This window comes from Populus nigra, chromosome 5 (assembly GCF_951802175.1).
Source record: "Populus nigra chromosome 5, ddPopNigr1.1, whole genome shotgun sequence".
Classification (NCBI taxonomy): domain Eukaryota; kingdom Viridiplantae; phylum Streptophyta; class Magnoliopsida; order Malpighiales; family Salicaceae; genus Populus; species Populus nigra.
The window spans coordinates 5,044,020-5,062,341 of record NC_084856.1 but is presented as its reverse complement, the minus strand read 5'-3'; the positions used below and the strand labels follow the sequence as shown (position 1 = coordinate 5,062,341).

At 36.6% G+C, this 18,322-nt stretch overlaps 2 protein-coding genes across 3 annotated transcripts; both read left to right on the top strand.

Moving 5' to 3' along the window:
• The first annotated feature begins 689 nt into the window (after positions 1-689).
• On the top strand, positions 690-5,803 carry LOC133693887 (fructose-1,6-bisphosphatase, cytosolic). The gene is made up of 12 exons (XM_062115250.1): positions 690-1,175; positions 1,726-1,773; positions 1,905-1,979; positions 2,058-2,119; positions 2,224-2,290; positions 2,429-2,542; positions 2,795-2,881; positions 3,206-3,276; positions 3,351-3,416; positions 4,780-4,866; positions 4,994-5,069; positions 5,495-5,803. The coding sequence occupies exons 1-12, from the start codon at positions 1,017-1,019 to the stop codon at positions 5,606-5,608; spliced, it is 1,026 nt and encodes a 341-aa protein (XP_061971234.1). The 5' UTR covers positions 690-1,016; the 3' UTR covers positions 5,609-5,803.
• A 615-nt stretch (positions 5,804-6,418) lies between these two features.
• Positions 6,419-17,252, top strand: LOC133693886 (exocyst complex component SEC5A-like). Of its 2 annotated transcripts, none has more exons than XM_062115249.1 (21): positions 6,419-7,005; positions 7,239-7,390; positions 7,693-7,787; positions 8,443-8,637; positions 8,830-8,957; positions 9,049-9,207; positions 10,103-10,207; positions 10,794-10,868; positions 11,063-11,200; positions 11,300-11,491; positions 12,353-12,496; positions 13,294-13,420; positions 13,493-13,703; positions 13,972-14,087; positions 14,184-14,418; positions 14,547-14,640; positions 15,069-15,146; positions 15,250-15,306; positions 15,597-15,746; positions 16,167-16,382; positions 16,504-16,658. In XM_062115249.1, exons 1-21 carry the CDS (start codon positions 6,598-6,600, stop codon positions 16,570-16,572), a joined length of 3,144 nt encoding a protein of 1,047 aa, XP_061971233.1. In that variant the 5' UTR covers positions 6,419-6,597; the 3' UTR covers positions 16,573-16,658. The 2 variants fall into 2 exon arrangements, with proteins under 2 accessions (XP_061971233.1, XP_061971232.1); XM_062115248.1 differs by lacking the exon at positions 16,504-16,658 and adding an exon at positions 16,738-17,252 and having other exon boundaries at positions 6,421-7,005.
• Positions 17,253-18,322: the final 1,070 nt, after the last annotated feature.

Below are 18,322 nucleotides of genomic sequence, written 5' to 3'. Positions count from 1 at the left end.
GGGTTATCATAGTCTCATAACTCGAGTCATGAATTTGGCACGTTAACCTGGGTTATCCAAGGTCAATCTAATATGTTATTATTTTAATATTAAAAAAAATATCATCTTAAAATTTTGTCTAGTTAAAATTTGTTTTTACATGGTTTATAGTTCCTTTTGAACTAGTAAAGTCAACTAAATTATATTAAATAAATCATCACATGCTTTAATTTTTTTACACTAAAAAAACTTTAAAAATATTAAAAAAATATTAACGTTCAAGAAAATTTTAATTTAACCCACAACACAGCAAAGTCAATCATCTACCACTACTTGGAGAGAAAAAAAAGGAAAAAGAAAGCACTTTGTTAATTTCCTCCGCAAGCCACCGAGAATCCAGGATTTGCTAAAGATAAAAGAATACGGGAAATCAAGTTGATATTTGGATGGATAACGACGGCAGCACATCCACATGTCAGCCGTTGAATGTTATTCGTAAGATAAGAGTAAAAAGGAAGAAATAAATCGAATGGTCGGCTCCACAATAAAAATCACTACATAAAAATAAAATAAAATAAAATAAGACAAGAAGGTACTTGGGAAAATAACAAGTATAACAGTTATTTTTTATTTAAAAATATATTAAAATAATATTATTTTACTTTTAAAACAAACACATTACAAGCACAGCAGATTGCAGCAGATATAAAACGACCTCGAAGTACACCACCATCTCGTCATCCTCAAAACACGAACAGAACTAAAACAGAAACCTCATTACCGTCCAATCAGAGATAAACGACGGAAGGTGTTATCTGCAGCGACGGCCACACACCTCAGTCTCTCACTCTCTTGTCTCCACGTGTCCTCCGAAACTTCCGTTTACACCAGATAGCCCCATCCCCTCTCTCTCTTCGCTTTCATATTTATCTTCTCCTCTCGAACTGACCAACACGCATTCTCGTCAATAAAAAAAAAAACTCAAATTATATTACAAACCGGATTCGAACAAGTTTTTGAGAGAGAGAGAGAGAGAGATGGATCACGCAGCAGATGCTCACAGGACGGACCTGATGACCATAACGAGGTTCGTGTTGAACGAGCAATCCAAATATCCTGAGTCGCGTGGTGATTTCTCTATTCTGCTAAATCACATTGTTCTTGGCTGCAAGTTCGTTTGCTCTGTCGTTAACAAGGTAGGTCCATGTCTGCGTTCGCTTCCTTATTAACTAAATATGTAAGCATGGCTTCTTCTTTAATTACCCATCTTTGTTCGCCTAAGAATTGGAAATGAAATAATTCTCCTCTCTTATTCCACTTACTAAGCAATAACAATTGTCTGTAAATGGATTTGATTTTTAAATGAAAGTCAAATTTTTGAGTTTTATTTGGAATTAGAATCAAAATCCTCTTCCTATGCTATTTCCAATCCAGAGCAAACCAAAAGTGACAATTTTTTCTTTGAAGTTTAATGAAAATTCTAACTACCTAATCTTGGTGATTTCTTGGCCTGGGTTTGGTGCTCCGCGGAAGATGAAATCTTTTTCTCTTCGTTCAATTTTTAAATGCGATTCCATGTAGAATTTTAATCACGACTTTCAGTCGAGTCTCAAAAATAGAACATCACTTAAAATAGTAATCTAGGTTATTGTCGTAAGTCACCTGTGGTGGTTGTATATATTATCGAAGAAAAACTGAAAAGCCAACGAGGAAGCCAATTTATCTCCAATTTTTTTACTTGTGCAGGCGGGTCTAGCCAAAATTATTGGACTTGCTGGGGAGACTAATGTTCAGGCAAGTTGTTGAGTGCCGGGTCCAAATTCCATGTTTTTTTCCTTTTGTTTTCTGTTAATGTTTTGAATGAGCTATTCGTTGTTATATAAATACAATGGTTAGTGCGATTATATTTCTCTTTTTGGAAAAAGGGTGAAGAGCAAAAGAAACTTGATGTCCTTTCAAATGAAGTGTTCATCAAGGCTTTAGTAAGCAGTGGCCGAACAGTAAGTTACGGGGTAATCTATATGTCGATGTGAAATTTATTTGTTGGAATTTTGTTTAAGATTTGGATCTTGTGGTAGTGCATCCTTGTCTCAGAAGAAGATGAAGAAGCAACATTTGTGGAGCCTTCCAGGCGTGGAAGGTATCTGCAAATGTTCTTGTCTGTTCACTATTTGTTATGGTTACGGCCTGCTCTGTTTTGGATTCTTTAGACTAACACATGGTATCGGTTTGATATTTGAGCAGGTACTGTGTTGTGTTTGATCCATTGGATGGATCCTCCAACATTGATTGTGGTGTTTCTATTGGAACGGTATGATCTCTCATTATGAAACATGACATTGTTTTCTTTTTTTAATTCAAATCCTTAACTGACATGATGAAGAGTGACTGTTGTTCCAGAATAACTTGACATTGCAGTTATATATTGAATGCCTTCTCTTTCATCTAGATTTTTGGAATTTATATGGTGAAAGATGACCATGAACCAACTCTAGATGATGTGTTGCAACCTGGGAAAAATATGCTTGCAGCTGGCTATTGCATGTATGGAAGCTCTTGCACGGTATGATGGATCACCTTTCCTGTATTTAAATGGCTCCATCTTTTTTTTTTTTTGTGGTTTGGAATTATCAAGATGACAATTGTCAATCCATTGACATCACCTTATTCATTTGAGAAGTGTCCTTTTATGTTTAATTTCAAATTTGACTTTTTTTATGGGAGTACGAAGATTGTGGTCCACGATTCTTTGTCTGCCATTGTGACTTGCACTTCGTTGTGTCATGCTCTTACTAATCAATATATGATTTGGCAGTTTGTTTTGAGCACTGGAACTGGTGTTAATGGTTTCACCCTGGATCCATCCCTCGGGGAGTTCATACTCACACACCCTGACATAAAGGTAAATTCAGTTTTCAGTAGTAAATTGTGGAATAGAAATCAGTTAAACTGCATGATTACACGTTCTAGTTAGTTTCACATACGAGGAATTCAATCCATCCTCTTTAAGTGCGAGAACTGCATGCTTATCCATAGAACTGCAGTTAAGTAATGCTTGTGGTTTTTGACAGCCTTGAGGACTACCATATCTCTTCTTTTTAAATAGTAGAAAACTGCTATTTAAAATTACATGTGCATGTCCAAGGATGCTTTTAATCTCTGTACATAAATTTTGAGTTTAATGTGGAGTATCTGATATTTGTTTCTCACATTTGTTTCTGGACAGATTCCAAAGAAAGGAAAGATTTATTCAGTGAATGAAGGAAATGTGAGGAACTGGGATGGTCCAACAGCCAAGTATGTGGTATTCTTTATGATAGTCTATTACCTTTTTAGTGATTATGATCTAAGGTTGTATTTTATGACTTTAGGTATGTTGAAAAATGCAAGTTTCCCCAGGATGGTTCCTCAGCAAAATCTCTAAGATATATTGGAAGGTATCCTTGATCCTCATTCTAGCAACTACAATTTTCTGGTTTTTTTAATCAACCACATTTGGTCTAGGGGCGTTTAAAAAAACCTTCTCATAAGTAATATTTGCAATATCTGACCCAACTCAACTTGTTAAAATCGGATAATATGGATATTACGAATGATAGTGAGTCAAACAACCTAATAAATAAATATCACGGGTTAGGATTTTTATAACCCAAATCAACCTGTATAACTCAATGTAAATACCTTGAGTTCTTGATATAAATAATATTTTCCCTTCTCTCTCATTATTTTTTCATCTCTCATGTTCACCCTCACAACCGCCTCTTATTATTTTAATCTCTTTCTCTTCTCTATATTCTTTACTTTCACAAAAATTATAGTTTTTTTGTTTAATTTGATGAAGTGACAATGCATTTTACAATTCCAATCTTTTCTATTTGGTAACCAATAGACCATTAGAAAACAAATGAAAATTTCAAGAATTCATATGGAAATTTTATTTTCGTAATCAAATCACAAATCCAAAAGCACTTTTGTCTCTTTTTGCCAATCTGTTTTTGTATCATATTACACCCTAACTATTTGATAAAATATTTTTGACTATGATTTTTATTTTGTTTTGTTTTTATGTAGAAATTGTGATAGTTTTTATGCTATCCCTAATATATGCATTCTAGGGATCTTATCTAGTTCCAACAGTTGCAACCCGATATTTTTTTTAGAATCAGTGAAGAATAAGTGAATTAATATGCACAATCTGTAATATTCACAAAACTTTTAGCCCAACCTGATATATTTAACCTGTTTGGGCTAAAAAAAAATTGAATGAGTCGGGTTTATATTTTGTAAAACATCAGAAGTTGGATTGGATACAATTATAGGTCAAAACCTGACCCCCCCTGTATCCATGAACATTTCTAATTTAGGAGGATATCTACTCCCAACAAAACAGTCTTAAAATTTAATGAAAATGAATCATGTGGCTTTATATGTTAGAAATCCTTTAGTCCGCACCCCACATCTGAATTTCATCCCACCACAGTGCAATCAAAGTGGTAAGGAACAGGATTAAAAGGGCGGAAATAGTGTAGTCGCTGTTGTTAAGTTAGGGCTACTGCTCCAGCCTCCTTCAAACATTGATTATTCAGATCATATATCCCGCCAGCTATTTTATAGGAGTTCTTAAATTGTTGATCACTGGGTTTCATTGAATGTCATTGTTATTCAACATGAAATCAAATATTCCAATGTGATTATTTTCTGCATATAGAAAACTGACAATATCCCTATCTTTTTTACATGTCTTTGCTGTCTTCAATTTGAGCTTCATAGTTTTTTATGACATTTCTGTATGATACTCAGCATGGTAGCTGATGTCCATCGCACATTACTTTATGGGGGTATATTTTTGTACCCTGCCGATAAAAAGAGCCCCAATGGGAAACTGCGGTATGTTAACGCACTCTTGGTGCTGGTATTTCTCCTAAATTTTTTTTATTAAGCCTGCTAACATGTCCTTTTGTCTCTACTGGTTTTATTTCGAGACTCATTGTGTGATTGTATTTGCGCAAACTAGTGTTCTATATGAAGTCTTCCCGATGTCCTTTTTGATGGAACAAGCAGGAGGTCAGGCTTTTACTGGCAAGCAACGGGTATTAACTTCTTCATTGTTTTTATTGTTGAGCTGTTTAACTACTTGGATTTATGAAAGCTTTGTATTGAAAGATGTGCTTCTACCCTTATTATTATTATTTTAAAAAAAAAGATGTGCTTCTACCTAAAGTTATTGAGCTGTTTCCTACCTTGTTTGTCCTGCCCTTGTATAAAGGTGCTTGAACCCTATTATGTAATGATTTAAATGTGATACGGACGTTGTTTTCTGATCTCCTATAAGGTTATAGTGGTAGAATATAGTTGAAGCTCATGGTGGTAGTATATTAATTGTATATGCAGTAACAAGATCCAAGCTAGTTTCTTTATGCGAGTAAATAGTACTTGAGCAGAAAAAAGGAATGACCAGTGTGATTAAAGGGCTTTTTCTATAGCTAGTATCTGATGTGATCATTTACCTCGGCAGGCACTGGACCTCCTTCCGACGAAGATACATGAGCGCTCTCCTATATTTCTTGGAAGCTATGATGAGGTTGAGGAAATCAAAGCACTCTATGCCGCCGAAGAGAAGAAAGCATAAACACCTATGCTGTGGCTATGTTTGGCATGGCGCTGCACCACTCTGTGGTCAACGGGGCTACCGTGTCAAAATTAGCGCAATGCCGAGCAGGGGTTGTTATTACCAGAGTCTTGTAGAACTCGTAATACTTCTGTCTGTGGGCATTTGACCTACTTCTAATCATCTATATATTCATTAGATAACGTGTTTTCATGATTTTCTTCTGATATGTGTTCCTTGATGGGCTAAACAAACCATTTGGCTGATATTAGAACAATGAGAAAGGATGCAATACATGATTAATACATGACCACGTGGGAAGCGAGAATCGTGAACTTTTTCCATGCTGGAAAAATATGGCACGCCCTTCTCCATTTCTTTAATGACACCTACGAAACTATAAAGATCTTTGGTAGTTTCAAGCGCCCGCCCAAAACCGGAAAACCCATGAGAAACAGCCAACGTACTAGCTCGCACGTGGCAAATCGAATGGTATTTTTTAAAAAATCTATTTTTAACGCAAATACATATACACAGTTTCCAGGTAGATGGGAATAATAAAAAATCTCATAGTCGTATCTCTGTCTTCGCTTTTATTCCTCGTGAGAAACCCATCAACGCGCGCGCGCACAAAATGCTACACGCTCTTAATTACACCCGCCAAAAGAGCTATCTATATCCCTTCCTCACAAACTTTTAATCACCACTCCACACTTTTAAAAAATAAAATAAAAAATAACGCATTATAAAAAAAAATAACCTTACCCTGTACATTAAATATAAAATACCAAAAGAAAAGGAAAGAAAAAAAACTAACCAATAGAAACAATCCTTCTCAAGCGCCACTTGCTTTAAAATCCACTCATTCATACCAAAACCATAAAATTACACCCCAAAAAATCCCTCCCCTGACATTTGCCTCAGGTTAAAACCATATAATCAGCATAACAGACCTGGTCTATCCCGAAATTGAAAACCGAAACCCCCAAAAACTCCCTTAATTTACGAAAATGTCAAGCGATAGCGACGATGACGACGAGCTTCTCCAGATGGCGTTAAAGGAACAAGCTCAACGCGATCTCAACTACCAGGGACCGTCGTCGAATCAGCGCAAGCCGGTGGTCAATTTCGTCCAGCAACCGAGGCAACGGCCTCCACCGCAGAGGCCGGCTTCGACGACGAACATGGCGAATCAGCCGCAGCAGCCGAAGAACAGGAGAGCGGTGGAGGAGGAGGATGATTCGGAGGTGGAAATGCTGAGCATATCGAGCGGAGATGAGGAGGTTAGTAAGGATCGTGGCGGTGAAGGAGGTGCGGCAGCGAGAGGGAGAGCTGGACGTGGCAGCGGAGGGAGGGAGGAGGAGAGTGGGTGGGATGGAGAAGAGCCTGATTGTTGGAAAAGAGTTGATGAAGCTGAGGTATGCACAAAACTCTCTTCAATTTTTATCGATGTGTGTGTACATATATATATATATGTATTATAGGTGGGAATAATGATAGAAACCTCTGGTAATTATACAGTGTCGAGTTGATTTCTTTTGTTTCGGAGAATGATATATTAGGCATTACTGATGATTCAGGAAGAATCATGTGCAATTTAGTTTTAAATAGTTAGTTTATTGAAGGTGCTGAAGTTGTGCTCTTATGACAGCTTTCTCGTAGGGTTCGTGACATGCGAGAGTCGAGAACTGCACCAGCGGCTCAAAAGTTTGAGCGGAAGCCTTCGGCAGTGGTTAGAAAGGGGCTTATCACTCTGCAATCATTTCCCCGTGGCATGGAATGCATTGATCCACTTGGGTTAGGGTAAGCTTCTCATATGTATTTTTCGTCGATAAGCAACGTTTTTCAGTTTCCGAGGCTTGATTTGGCTCATGGATTGTGCTAGTTGATATTATTTTGAGGATTTCAGCTTTCTAGACATTTGTGATAGCTTGAAGAAGCAAGAATTTATGATATTTCAAAAGTGGAACTGTTAATTGATTCCCTCTATAATCTAGAACCATAAAATGTGCTCCTATAGGAGACTGAAGTATATGTTTTCTTGATGTTCGCCTTTTAACATTACTTGTGGTAAGTGTTCACCCGAGTTTATTGTGCATTCACAGGATTATAGATAACAAATCATTGAGGTTGATCGCTGATTCATCAGAAAGCTCTCCATCAAAATCTGATAAAGATCATTTGCACAATAACCTTCGTGGTATTTCTCCACCCCCTCGCATTTCCCCCCCATTCAACGTAATTAACTATTAGTTTCATTTCATATAATTACATGTCATTGCATTCAATAAAATACATTTCTGAATTGCCAAATAATTTTTTTCTTCCTCATTCTGGTATCATGCGATATCATCAAGAGCTAAATACTAGTTAAATTAGAGCAAAACCATTAAGTCTGCATATCACTAGCATGCTCTTGTGTGTAATGCCATAAGAGATATCCATAAATCCTTGTTATTTTAGGAGTATTCACTTTTCAAAACTAACAATCATAAGAGCTTTATTTAAATTCAGCTCTGATCTTCATGTTTTTCATCTGTCAGCAATAGATAAATGAAATGACATTCTCAAAACCATGAGAGAAGTGGCAAGATCCTAAGATCCTTAGGAGTTTCGTTGATAGAATTAATCCTTCAGCAATGATACTCCCATTGAATTAATCCATTGGGGGTATTAGCCACCTGCTTTTTGACTCTTGATTGCGCAGAAGTCAACACTGGTGCCATAAGTTGTGAATAAGACTATATGAGAAGATAGAATTAATTCACTAGGAAGAAATAGTTGTCTACTTTTGGAAGCTATTTATATTGGTGGTTATTATGGCTGACTACAATTTTTAATGTTTATATATGCAGAGAAGCTGTTGTATTTCTCTGAAAACTTTGACTCAAAGCTATTCCTATCCCGAATACATCAAGATACAAGCGCAGCAGACTTGGAGGCTGGCACACTTGCTTTGAAAACTGATCTCAAAGGACGGACTCAACAGAGAAAACAGTTGGTTAAAGACAATTTTGACTGCTTTGTCTCTTGCAAGACTACAATTGATGGTATGCAATCATCATGTCACTTGGCTTGCTAGATTTACTCGTTAACTGTGGCAAGTGAGCTGGAGATTTGGATTACACACAGTTTTCATTGGACATGGTTTTTGCTATGCAAGGCTTACTGGAATTGCACCCAATAGTTATATGCTTAGTGCTGTATTGATCTTGATGTTGGAACCAATTATTCATTTACAGATATAGAATCAAAACTGAGACGGATTGAAGAAGATCCTGAAGGTTCTGGGACTTCTCACCTGTTTAACTGCATGCAAGGAGTAAGCTTGCTGGCCAATCGTGCTTTTGAGCCTCTATTTGAGAGACAGGTTTGTGGGAAATAACATTTTATATCTTGTTTGAAGTTGATACCTTTTTATGCATCAAAGGTCACTTAGCTCATTTTGTTTCTGAAACTAGGCCCAAACTGAGAAGATAAGATCCGTGCAAGGAATGCTTCAGAGATTCCGAACACTGTTTAACTTGCCTAGTACAATTCGTGGGAGCATTGGTAAGGGCGAATATGACTTGGCGGTTAGGGAATACAAGAAGGCGAAGTCAATTGCTCTACCCTCTCACGTATGCAAGAATCAAGAGTTAATTTACTGTCATATTGTTTGGTTGAGGCAGATGCATCAAAGTATAATCTTAAGGTTTTAAGGGTTTTATTTGTTGAACTTTGCCCATACATGCTTATTTTTTTTCTGACCTGTGCTAATGCTGAGGCTTTACTGTCAAGACTTTTTGATATGGAGTATGCTCTACCGTTTTATATCCAATTTGATATTCCTAAACCTCAGTTGTTGTAGATGCAGTGATCATCATAAAAATGACTTTTCTGCATTCCTCTGGCAATTGCCAGTCATGGATGGTCTTTTCCATGGTCTTTCCCATTTGGTATGGTAGAGCATAGTCAGCCCCAGCCAGTCTTCTTGCGGCATTTCTGTCCAAACTTGCTTTGTATGAACTACCTAGCAAAATCAGGAAATTTTGGTCATCATTGTGATGCGTGTTAATGTTGAATGAAAATCCATGGGTTTATTTGATTCCATTTATAAACTGTAAGAAATATCTGATATTCGAGTGCTTTGGCCTTATTGTTGGAAGGTTATTCTTCAAGTGGGATAGGGTCTATAAGGTCGAGCCTCTTTTGGGTGAGAAAATGAAATGAATATGGTGAGACTGTTCTTGACATCCATGTTTAAACATGAAACGTCCTCTCCTTTTTGCCTTGTGATTTCCCATATCAATAACAGTACCTCACTCTATAATATCCAAATATGTCCTTATGTACTACTTTGCATCATCAAAAAGCTTAGATACAGCTAAGTCCCACAGCATGTGTTTTTTGGCAGAACATATTTAAAACAATGTCTAAATTTCCCTGTTCTTTTGGATCAGTTGCAGAACACTATTCTTTTCCTCATTTTTTTTTTCTTACGGATGCATGCTTACTGTTTTATGTCAATTTCAGGTAAACATACTAAAACGTGTTCTTGAAGAGGTTGAAAAGGTGGTAAATGAGTTCAAAGGCACACTTTACAAGTCTATGGAAGATCCACAAATAGATCTTACAAATGTAAGGTTACTAATTTTACACTGCGAAGTCCATTTCTGTACAGGAAATTCAAAATCAACAATGATCTAAGGCTCTGTTTTTCCTAGTTTATTGAGACTGTAATATGGTAATAGGGATTACCCACTAATATAAACATTCTCATGTTAATGTATAAGATAATAGTTTGTTTGTTTTTGTCTCTCTCTGAGTGGAGGAAAAAAAAAACTATATATTGGAATGGTTTGTTTGCTTTTGTGCCTCACTGTGGTTGGAGAAAAACAATCATATGTTGGAAAAACCATTGTGCAATAGAATGTTACATTATAATCTTGTACACGATGACATTCACACCCTTGACCACTAAGCTTACAGACTTCTGTAGTTGTTCAATAGAAGTGCATTTAAGTGAAACAATTCAAGTGGACATGTTGCCTTAGCTTCCGATACCAATGTACTTGGTGGGTTATGGTTGGTATGGCTGGTGCAGTTATGCATAAGCAGTAAACAGATCATACAGTGTCTGAGTGGAACTTCTCGTCTGTATGAAATTAATTGTTGCCAAATTTTTTTTGTTGTGTCTACTAAAGTATTTGTCCTGTTTATTTAGCTTGAGAACACAGTGAGACTGTTGTTGGAGCTGGACCCTGAGTCGGATCCTGTGTGGCATTATTTTAATGTGCAGGTCAGTGAATTCATAACTAATCTTAATAAGACATGCCATGCATGTAATTCGTTTTGCTTTAACACATAAATATTTAAAGAATGAATTCATAAAAAAACAGATTAACAGAAAATATATGGGTTTTGTATTAGCTTCTGATTTAAACACAATTGGAAGGCTGATTTATGGATTCTTAAGCTTTGTCCCTTTGGCAGAATCACAGAATTCGAGGATTGCTTGAGAAGTGCACCTTAGATCAAGAAGCAAGAATGGAAACTTTGCATAATGAGATGCGTGAAAGAGCTTTCTCTGATGCAAAGTGGAGGCAAATTCAACAAAATCTGAATCAATCTGTACGTGCAATCATCGCAAATTATTCTGTTACATTTATGTATTGGCCCATTGGTTTGCTGAACGATGATTTTACTTTGTATATATCTTATTACTTTCAGTCAGATGTCAACTATTCTCTCACCCTGGGGAACATCCCTCTGTCAGTAGATTCCCAGCCAGTTGATTTGACTGGTGAAGAAGTTGATGCTCTTAGAGGAAAGTTTATCAGAAGGTTGACTGCTGTGATTACACATCACATACCAGCTTTTTGGAAAGTTGCTCTCTCTGTTTTCAGTGGGAAATTTGCAAAGGTATTTTGGACATTGTCTTTCTTCTTAGATTTTAACTTGCATTAAGAACTTTACTTGTCTTCCATAAATACTTTTTTAAAATTAATTAAAAATGGAACATGCGGCTTTTATGCATCCGGTTCATACTGAAACTTCAGTTCTATCAATTAAAAATGGAACATGCGGCTTTTATGCATCCGGTTCATACTGAAACTTCAGTTCTATCAACCATTCTTTTATCATGGTACTTTTATCATTAAGAATTGATCTAGATCTTCTAATGTATCAGCTACTGGAATGTTGGACAGACAGGGAGAAGCTGAATAAGCCAATATTTAGGTTAATACTTTTGGTTATGACATGTAGTCCTTGTCAATATCTTCAGGCTCTTTGCGATTTTGTTTATTAGCAGGTGCAGAGCAACCATTAATAGCGGCACTTTATGTTGCAGCATCAATGTTATATTGATAAATTAGAATAATCAGAAAAGGTTGAGGAGTCACTCGAAAAAACTGAAAGTAGCTTTTTTTAGAGGCTTACTGAATATTGCACTGTTATAATATTCTTCCTCGGCAACCTTGTTTTTCCTTGCACTCATGAGATTAGTGGCTTTGTTGCTAAGATGCAGGCATCTCCGTCCTTTTGGAACAAGTGCTTGCTATAACAGCCCAGCTTGAAGCTTTTAAAAATGTAAAATAAAGGATTAAAAATTATAATCTCTTAGCCTTGATAAATGCAGCGACAAAAGCCATGTATCAAAATTATTGTCTTGGTTTCTCTATCTTTTTAATTCCCTTTTGAGATTAAATGAAGATCTGTTCATTTTTTCTGTGCAAGTTAATTTCAGCCTTCATTTTGATTTTCTGGATCTTATTTTTTCAGTCTTCCCAAGTTTCTGCTGAATCAAATGTTAATGCTTCAGCAACTAAAAGCGAGGAAAAGATTGGAGATGGGAGGTACTCTAATCATTCTCTCGATGAAGTTGCTGGTATGATACGAGGTACCATATCTGCATATGAAACTAAGGTGAGCATGCATCATGCAGTCATTTGTCTATAGTTTATGTTTGGACAATTTCTCTTTAAGCCCTTTTTAGTTTGAATAGAAGTAGTTTGTGTTTTTTGGAAATTCTTTGGTTTCTAATTGGAGGCTATAGCAAGGTTTCAAGTTTTGCCTAGGTAAGGAATTTCAAAAGAGAGCAGGTTAATGTTGGAGGTTCAACTCAACTTAAATTGGGATTTCGAAGTAGAACGTTTAAATGTAGTGAATGTTCTACAAAATCAGAAAAAGGTTAATTTTGCAAATTTTTAGAGGTAACTAAGGATCAAAGTGCAAGCAACTAGGGGTGTACATGGAAAAAAACTTTTCATAGTTAATCCAAATTGTAACTTCACAAACTGGTCATTTCTCGATCTTTAACCATATCGTGACCTGTTTTTGCCTCTTTCGGACAGGTTACCTGGCTCTTCAATGTGTCTGACCAACTCTGGGTTTGAGGGGTCAGTTGGGCTGTATGCCTGTATCCAGACTTGATCCCAATCTGGTCAGCTTAAAACAAGCCTGGTCTGGTTTTGACAACCTGGTTTGCCGGAAAGATTTTATTTTTGAAAGTTTTATGACTGTCTTTGTGGTATTATAGAAAATCTCCTTGGCAGATTATCCAATGAGGCATTGATAATGCGTTTGCCTGGCAATTTTGACCTTTTTCTACCTTGAGATTGAAGTTTCAATCTGTCTTTTGAAAACTGCATCTGCTGTATAGTGATTTTGTCAATTCAGACAGACAGTTTAGCAGGTCTTTCCAAATGTTACTTCTATTGCAGGTTCATAACACTTTCCGTGATCTTGAAGAATCAAACATTCTCCGGTCTTACATGAGTGATGCTATAAAGGAAATATCTAAGGCCTGCCAAGCTTTCGAAGTGAAAGAATCAGCTCCATCTAATGCTGGTGTGTGAAATATTTCATTAGCCATCATTTCTTCAGTTTCTAAGTTCTTAGCGTTTCACCTTTTTGTGACAGTGATGGCACTTAGAACCCTTCAGGCAGAGATGACAAAGATTTACATACTTAGGCTTTGCTCTTGGATGCGGACAACGGCAGAAGAGATATCAAAAGAAGAAACTTGGATTCCAGTATATATTCTTGAAAGAAATAAATCTCCATACACAATTTCTTTCTTGCCTCTAGCGTTCCGCTCAGTTATTGCCTCTGCAATGGATCAAACCAGTCAGTAAGTCATCAGAGATTACCTTTACACATAATTAGTTATGATCTTTGGAATTGTTTCATAGACTAGCAGAAATTTATGGAGCTTGCTGATGACCTCGATGTAAGGTTGGAAGTTAAGAACGTCTTGTGGATCATGTCGGATTTCTAGTGTAGGTGTTTTGTACTATTTTCTTGCTAGATAAAAGCTGAAAAACAAGTGAATTCCTGCCTTTTCTTCATTTCTTAAATGGATATATATGAGTAAGACTTTTGAGCATTCTGCTTTTCAGAATGATTCAGTCCTTGAGGAGCGAGGCTGGAAAGTCAGAAGATATGTTTGCACTGCTACAAGAAATTGAAGAATCTGTCCGACTTACCTTCTTAAACTGTTTCCTCGATTTTGCTGGTACAATGAATAACTTATTCCTATTTTATGTTTGGAAGGAAGACATGTCCATTTATTAATTTATGATGCTTTCTGTCTGTATCCCTCATTGGTCAGGCCATTTGGAACAAATTGGAAGTGAGCCTGCCCTTAACAAATCAAGCAAAGAAAGTTTGCATTTACAGAATGGGTATTCTCATGAATCAGAAGAAAAATCATCATCTGATCTCGAAGGTAGTATTGTTGATTCACATCAACAATTGCTGTTAGTTTTGAGTAATATTGGATACTGCAAAGACGAACTTTCATATGAGTTGTTCAACAAGTATAAAATGATATGGTCGCAGTCCAGGTAGTGAACTCTTTCCCCTCTTCCTCAGAAGTCAGAAATATCATGTATGTTTGAAAGTGCACATACATTCCCATATGCCCCCCTCTTGATTACTATTATGAAGGTGCGATCTCTTATTTTCTACTCAGGGGAAAGGATGAAGAGGACAGTGATATTCAGGATCTAGTGATGTCTTTCTCTGGACTTGAAGAGAAGGTCCTTGCTCAGTATACTTTTGCAAAGGTATGGCTTAACATGGTTTAAATTTAGTAATTTTCCATGCACTAGCATGAGGAGATCAGAATACGTAGCTATGCTGCTGCGAGGATATTGATTTAGATGGTAGGTTTAGCTTTGTCTTCCTCTGAGTCTTTTGCTGGACCAGAACTACGTATTATGTGGTTAGAGTACAAACACAAATAGAGTACTAGATGGCTATGCTAGCGTGAGGAGATCAATTCAGGGGGTATCTCCTGCTTTTTTTTCTGTGGTCCTTTGCTGGACCAGTTTCCTTTTAGGTGATCAGGACAGTCCAAATATATGGACTTGGGACTTCCAAGAGTGGATATATATATGTTTGGTGGCTCTTCATGAAATTGATTCCAAATGAGTATAAGTCCTTTCATTTGTTTTTGGCTCTTTAAATAAGTAATTCTGTGTCTTCCCGACAGGCAAATTTGATCAGAACAGCAGCTATGGATTATTTGCTGAACTCTGGTGTTCAATGGGGAGCAGCTCCTGCAGTTAAAGTAAGGATGTGCTGATTTTGTAATTGGTTAATTGCTTTGCTTCTTTCCAAGATTGCGCTGGGGAAAGCAATTTTGTAATGACAATACATGGAATACCTTTCAGGGTGTGCGTGATGCGGCGGTGGAGTTATTACACACTTTAGTAGCTGTGCATTCAGAGGTATTTAATTTTTATCCCTGGAGTGTATATGCTTTTTATATGCATTGATCTTCATATTTTTGTAGCATGATCTTTGAAATTGTATTTATGCTTTCTTTATATTGCTATGTGGGATTCAGCTGTGTCAAAGCTACACTTCCATGAAATCATAACAAGTTGACCGCTTTAGAAATCATATACTTTGTACTCTAGACTGTATTTAAGGAATGCTTGTTCCTATGCTCGATAACTATCCTTTGTTGTTATTGCCCAATCAAATGTATTCTGAAACATAAATTTTCCCATCTCAGGTTTTTGCTTGTGCTAAACCCCTCCTGGACAAGACACTTGGCATTCTAGTTGAAGGTCTTATCGATACTTTTCTGAGCCTTTATGATGAAAACAAAAGCAAAGATCTTAGGTCTCTTGATGCAAATGGCTTCTGTCAGCTCATGTTCGAGGTAAAGCACAATTTTTCTCACGGTGAAAAATTCTTGAATCCAGCCACTTGCACCCGAAAACTATATAATTGTTGCATTTTATGCTGTGTGATGAATGCTATTTGCTTCCAAGTTCCCTTATGGCTGATATTTGTTGAACTTTTCTGCTTCACATGCACACTTAAACATGATATATACTCATAATCATCTTGCTGACCCAACAATGCCTCCCACCCCTGAAAAGGAAAAAGGACATAAAAAACATGCATATCGAAATACAAGAAAAAATAATGGCTGACATTCTTGTGAATTTTTTTATGAAAATGTTGTAGGATTTAACACTAGAATTGCTTAGTTCATCTACTGGCCGCAGCTTTTTAATCTAGATGTCTTATCTTGCACGGTAAAGACATTTGTTTCTAAGACATGCTTCTCTGGCAGCTGGAATATTTCGAGACCATATTAAATCCCTATCTCACACCTGATGCAAGGGAGTCTCTTAAGTCCTTACAAGGGGTGCTGTTGGAGAAAGCCACTGAGAATGTCACCGAAACTGTTGAGAATCCAGGTCATCAACGCAAAACAACTCGTGGGAGCGAAGATGCACTTGCAGATGATAGGCAGCAAGGAATGACCGTGTCTCCAGATGACTTGATTGTAAGAATCATATTGCATTGCATCTCTTAATGCTGTGTGTCTTGCGAGTCTATGTTTTGAAATTACACTGAATGACTAGAGTACATCATTATTGCTCATTGGTATTAATCTGCCATGATAGATTGATGTCCTGATGTTTGAAAGCTCCAGAGTGAAGAGAAGTGGATTAATGATATTTCATTTCGATTAAAATGGTGTATATACAGACAAGGAAATTGACATTACAGGATCCTCATTGTGGAAACCCCAGTCATCCATTCTGTTATATTTTGCTCATTCAGTTGTCGCTAAATTCTCTTATTTCTTTTTTTTTCTTTTTTCTTTTTTTTTTGGGGGGGGGGGGGGGGTTGTTTAGGCTCTTGCTCAGCAGTGTAGCTCTGAGTTGCTTCAATCAGAGCTTGAGAGGACTCGTATCAATACAGCATGTTTTGTTGAGTCGATTCCCTTGGACTCGGTACCAGAATCAGCTAAAGCTGCCTATTCCTATAGAGGATCAATGGATTCCTCCAGAAACTTAATGGATTCCCCTGGAAGAAACTATAGAGGCACACAAGCAGTGGGTTCCCCTAGTTTCTCTCGTCACAGGCGTCGATGAGCCAGGCACTACTTGGTAATTACAAGTTTTGATTGTTTTTCAGTTTTTTTTTTTTTTTTTTTGTATGTGCAATTGTAATATATTTATTCAAAAGAAATCCTTATTCTTTCCTCTTCATGATATTTTCTTTCTTATTTCCTTTATTTTATTGGGTGAGATGGAGTGGGGTTGGGCTATATTCTGTCAAATTTCTGACATATCGCAACTCCAAGTATTGGATTATGGTTCTTTGCTAGTACTGGAAATGTGACCGGAAAAAACCATGGTTATTGCAATTTGACTTCTGAACTTTATGTTTTTAACGAAGGACAGGTGTTTACAACGGTGGCTGAAACTGAATGTGTTTTCTTTCCTGGTTAGCAAAAGAATAAGCCTTTTGCCTTATTCTCTATCTTGGTGGCATTCTTTTAAAATGTGTGATCGATAAGTGAAATTCGGATCCTTCAAGAACGTATTTTAAATCCTTCACGGATTATTCCCAACTGAAGAAAAAAAATGCCAAAAAAAAAAAAAGTTTGGATTGGATAATGTAGCCCAGCGTCTGCAAGGATAGAATATTCGGGGGTGGATATCAACTGGATCATGTAGATGTCCTGACGACAGGGAAACAAATTAAGGATTGGTCGTTGGTTTCTTTTTAAAAATATACCCGGAATCAACCTGACTGTCGTTGGCATAATCAGTGCCATCGAAGTGGATTTCGAGAAAACCAGTTCATTCAACAACGGCCCAAGGATCTTGCATTTGAAAATCAATTGGATGCATCAACAGTAGTGTATTATTACGGCTACTTTGCTTAAAGATCAGGGTTTTAAAAAGTAGTCGCATCATATCATTGGCAATAAATAAATAAATAAATCCTAAGGAATTTATTGCCCATCAAGACACGAATTATTATTTATTGTAATAGCATAATTATGAATTTGGGGTAAGATTGTATTTTTTAGCATGATACAATTATTTATTTTTTAATTGTATATGGTTAGATTAGTAATTTTGTTTTATTTTGTATGGTAAAATTACTAATTTAACCCTATAATAAAATAATTTAATACCTACAACTCATGGTTGTTTTTGTATTATTAATTTTTTTAGAATACTGTAATTACTTTGATGTTTAAAGGCAATCAGCTGAACTCTCATTCAAGGGTTTTTTTTGTTATTTTACATTGTTTTTATTGTAATTTTCAATGGTACTCAGGAGTATTGTTGTAAATTATATTTATTAAATATAATAAAAAAAAACATGTTGGCATGTGCGTGACACGGATTAGCGTGTAGACGACCCCCACACCATTCGGGCAACACGTGGGGTGGTTGTCCGACCATCAAACACTGTTTTCTG

What these genes read in the sequence shown, in the direction of transcription:
- LOC133693887 (XM_062115250.1), top strand. Translation starts at nt 1,017, where the DNA reads ATGGATCACGCAGCAGATGCTCACAGGACGGACCTGATGACCATAACG. An exon ending in TAGTAAGCAGTGGCCGAACA is followed by an intron (nt 1,980 to 2,057) that starts GTAAGTTACGGG and finishes ATCTTGTGGTAG; the next exon opens with TGCATCCTTGTCTCAGAAGA. An exon ending in TGTATGGAAGCTCTTGCACG is followed by an intron (nt 2,543 to 2,794) that starts GTATGATGGATC and finishes ATGATTTGGCAG; the next exon opens with TTTGTTTTGAGCACTGGAAC.
- LOC133693886 (XM_062115248.1), top strand. Translation starts at nt 6,598, where the DNA reads ATGTCAAGCGATAGCGACGATGACGACGAGCTTCTCCAGATGGCGTTA. An exon ending in TTGCAAGACTACAATTGATG is followed by an intron (nt 8,638 to 8,829) that starts GTATGCAATCAT and finishes ATTCATTTACAG; the next exon opens with ATATAGAATCAAAACTGAGA. An exon ending in CTGTTTCCTCGATTTTGCTG is followed by an intron (nt 14,088 to 14,183) that starts GTACAATGAATA and finishes CTCATTGGTCAG; the next exon opens with GCCATTTGGAACAAATTGGA.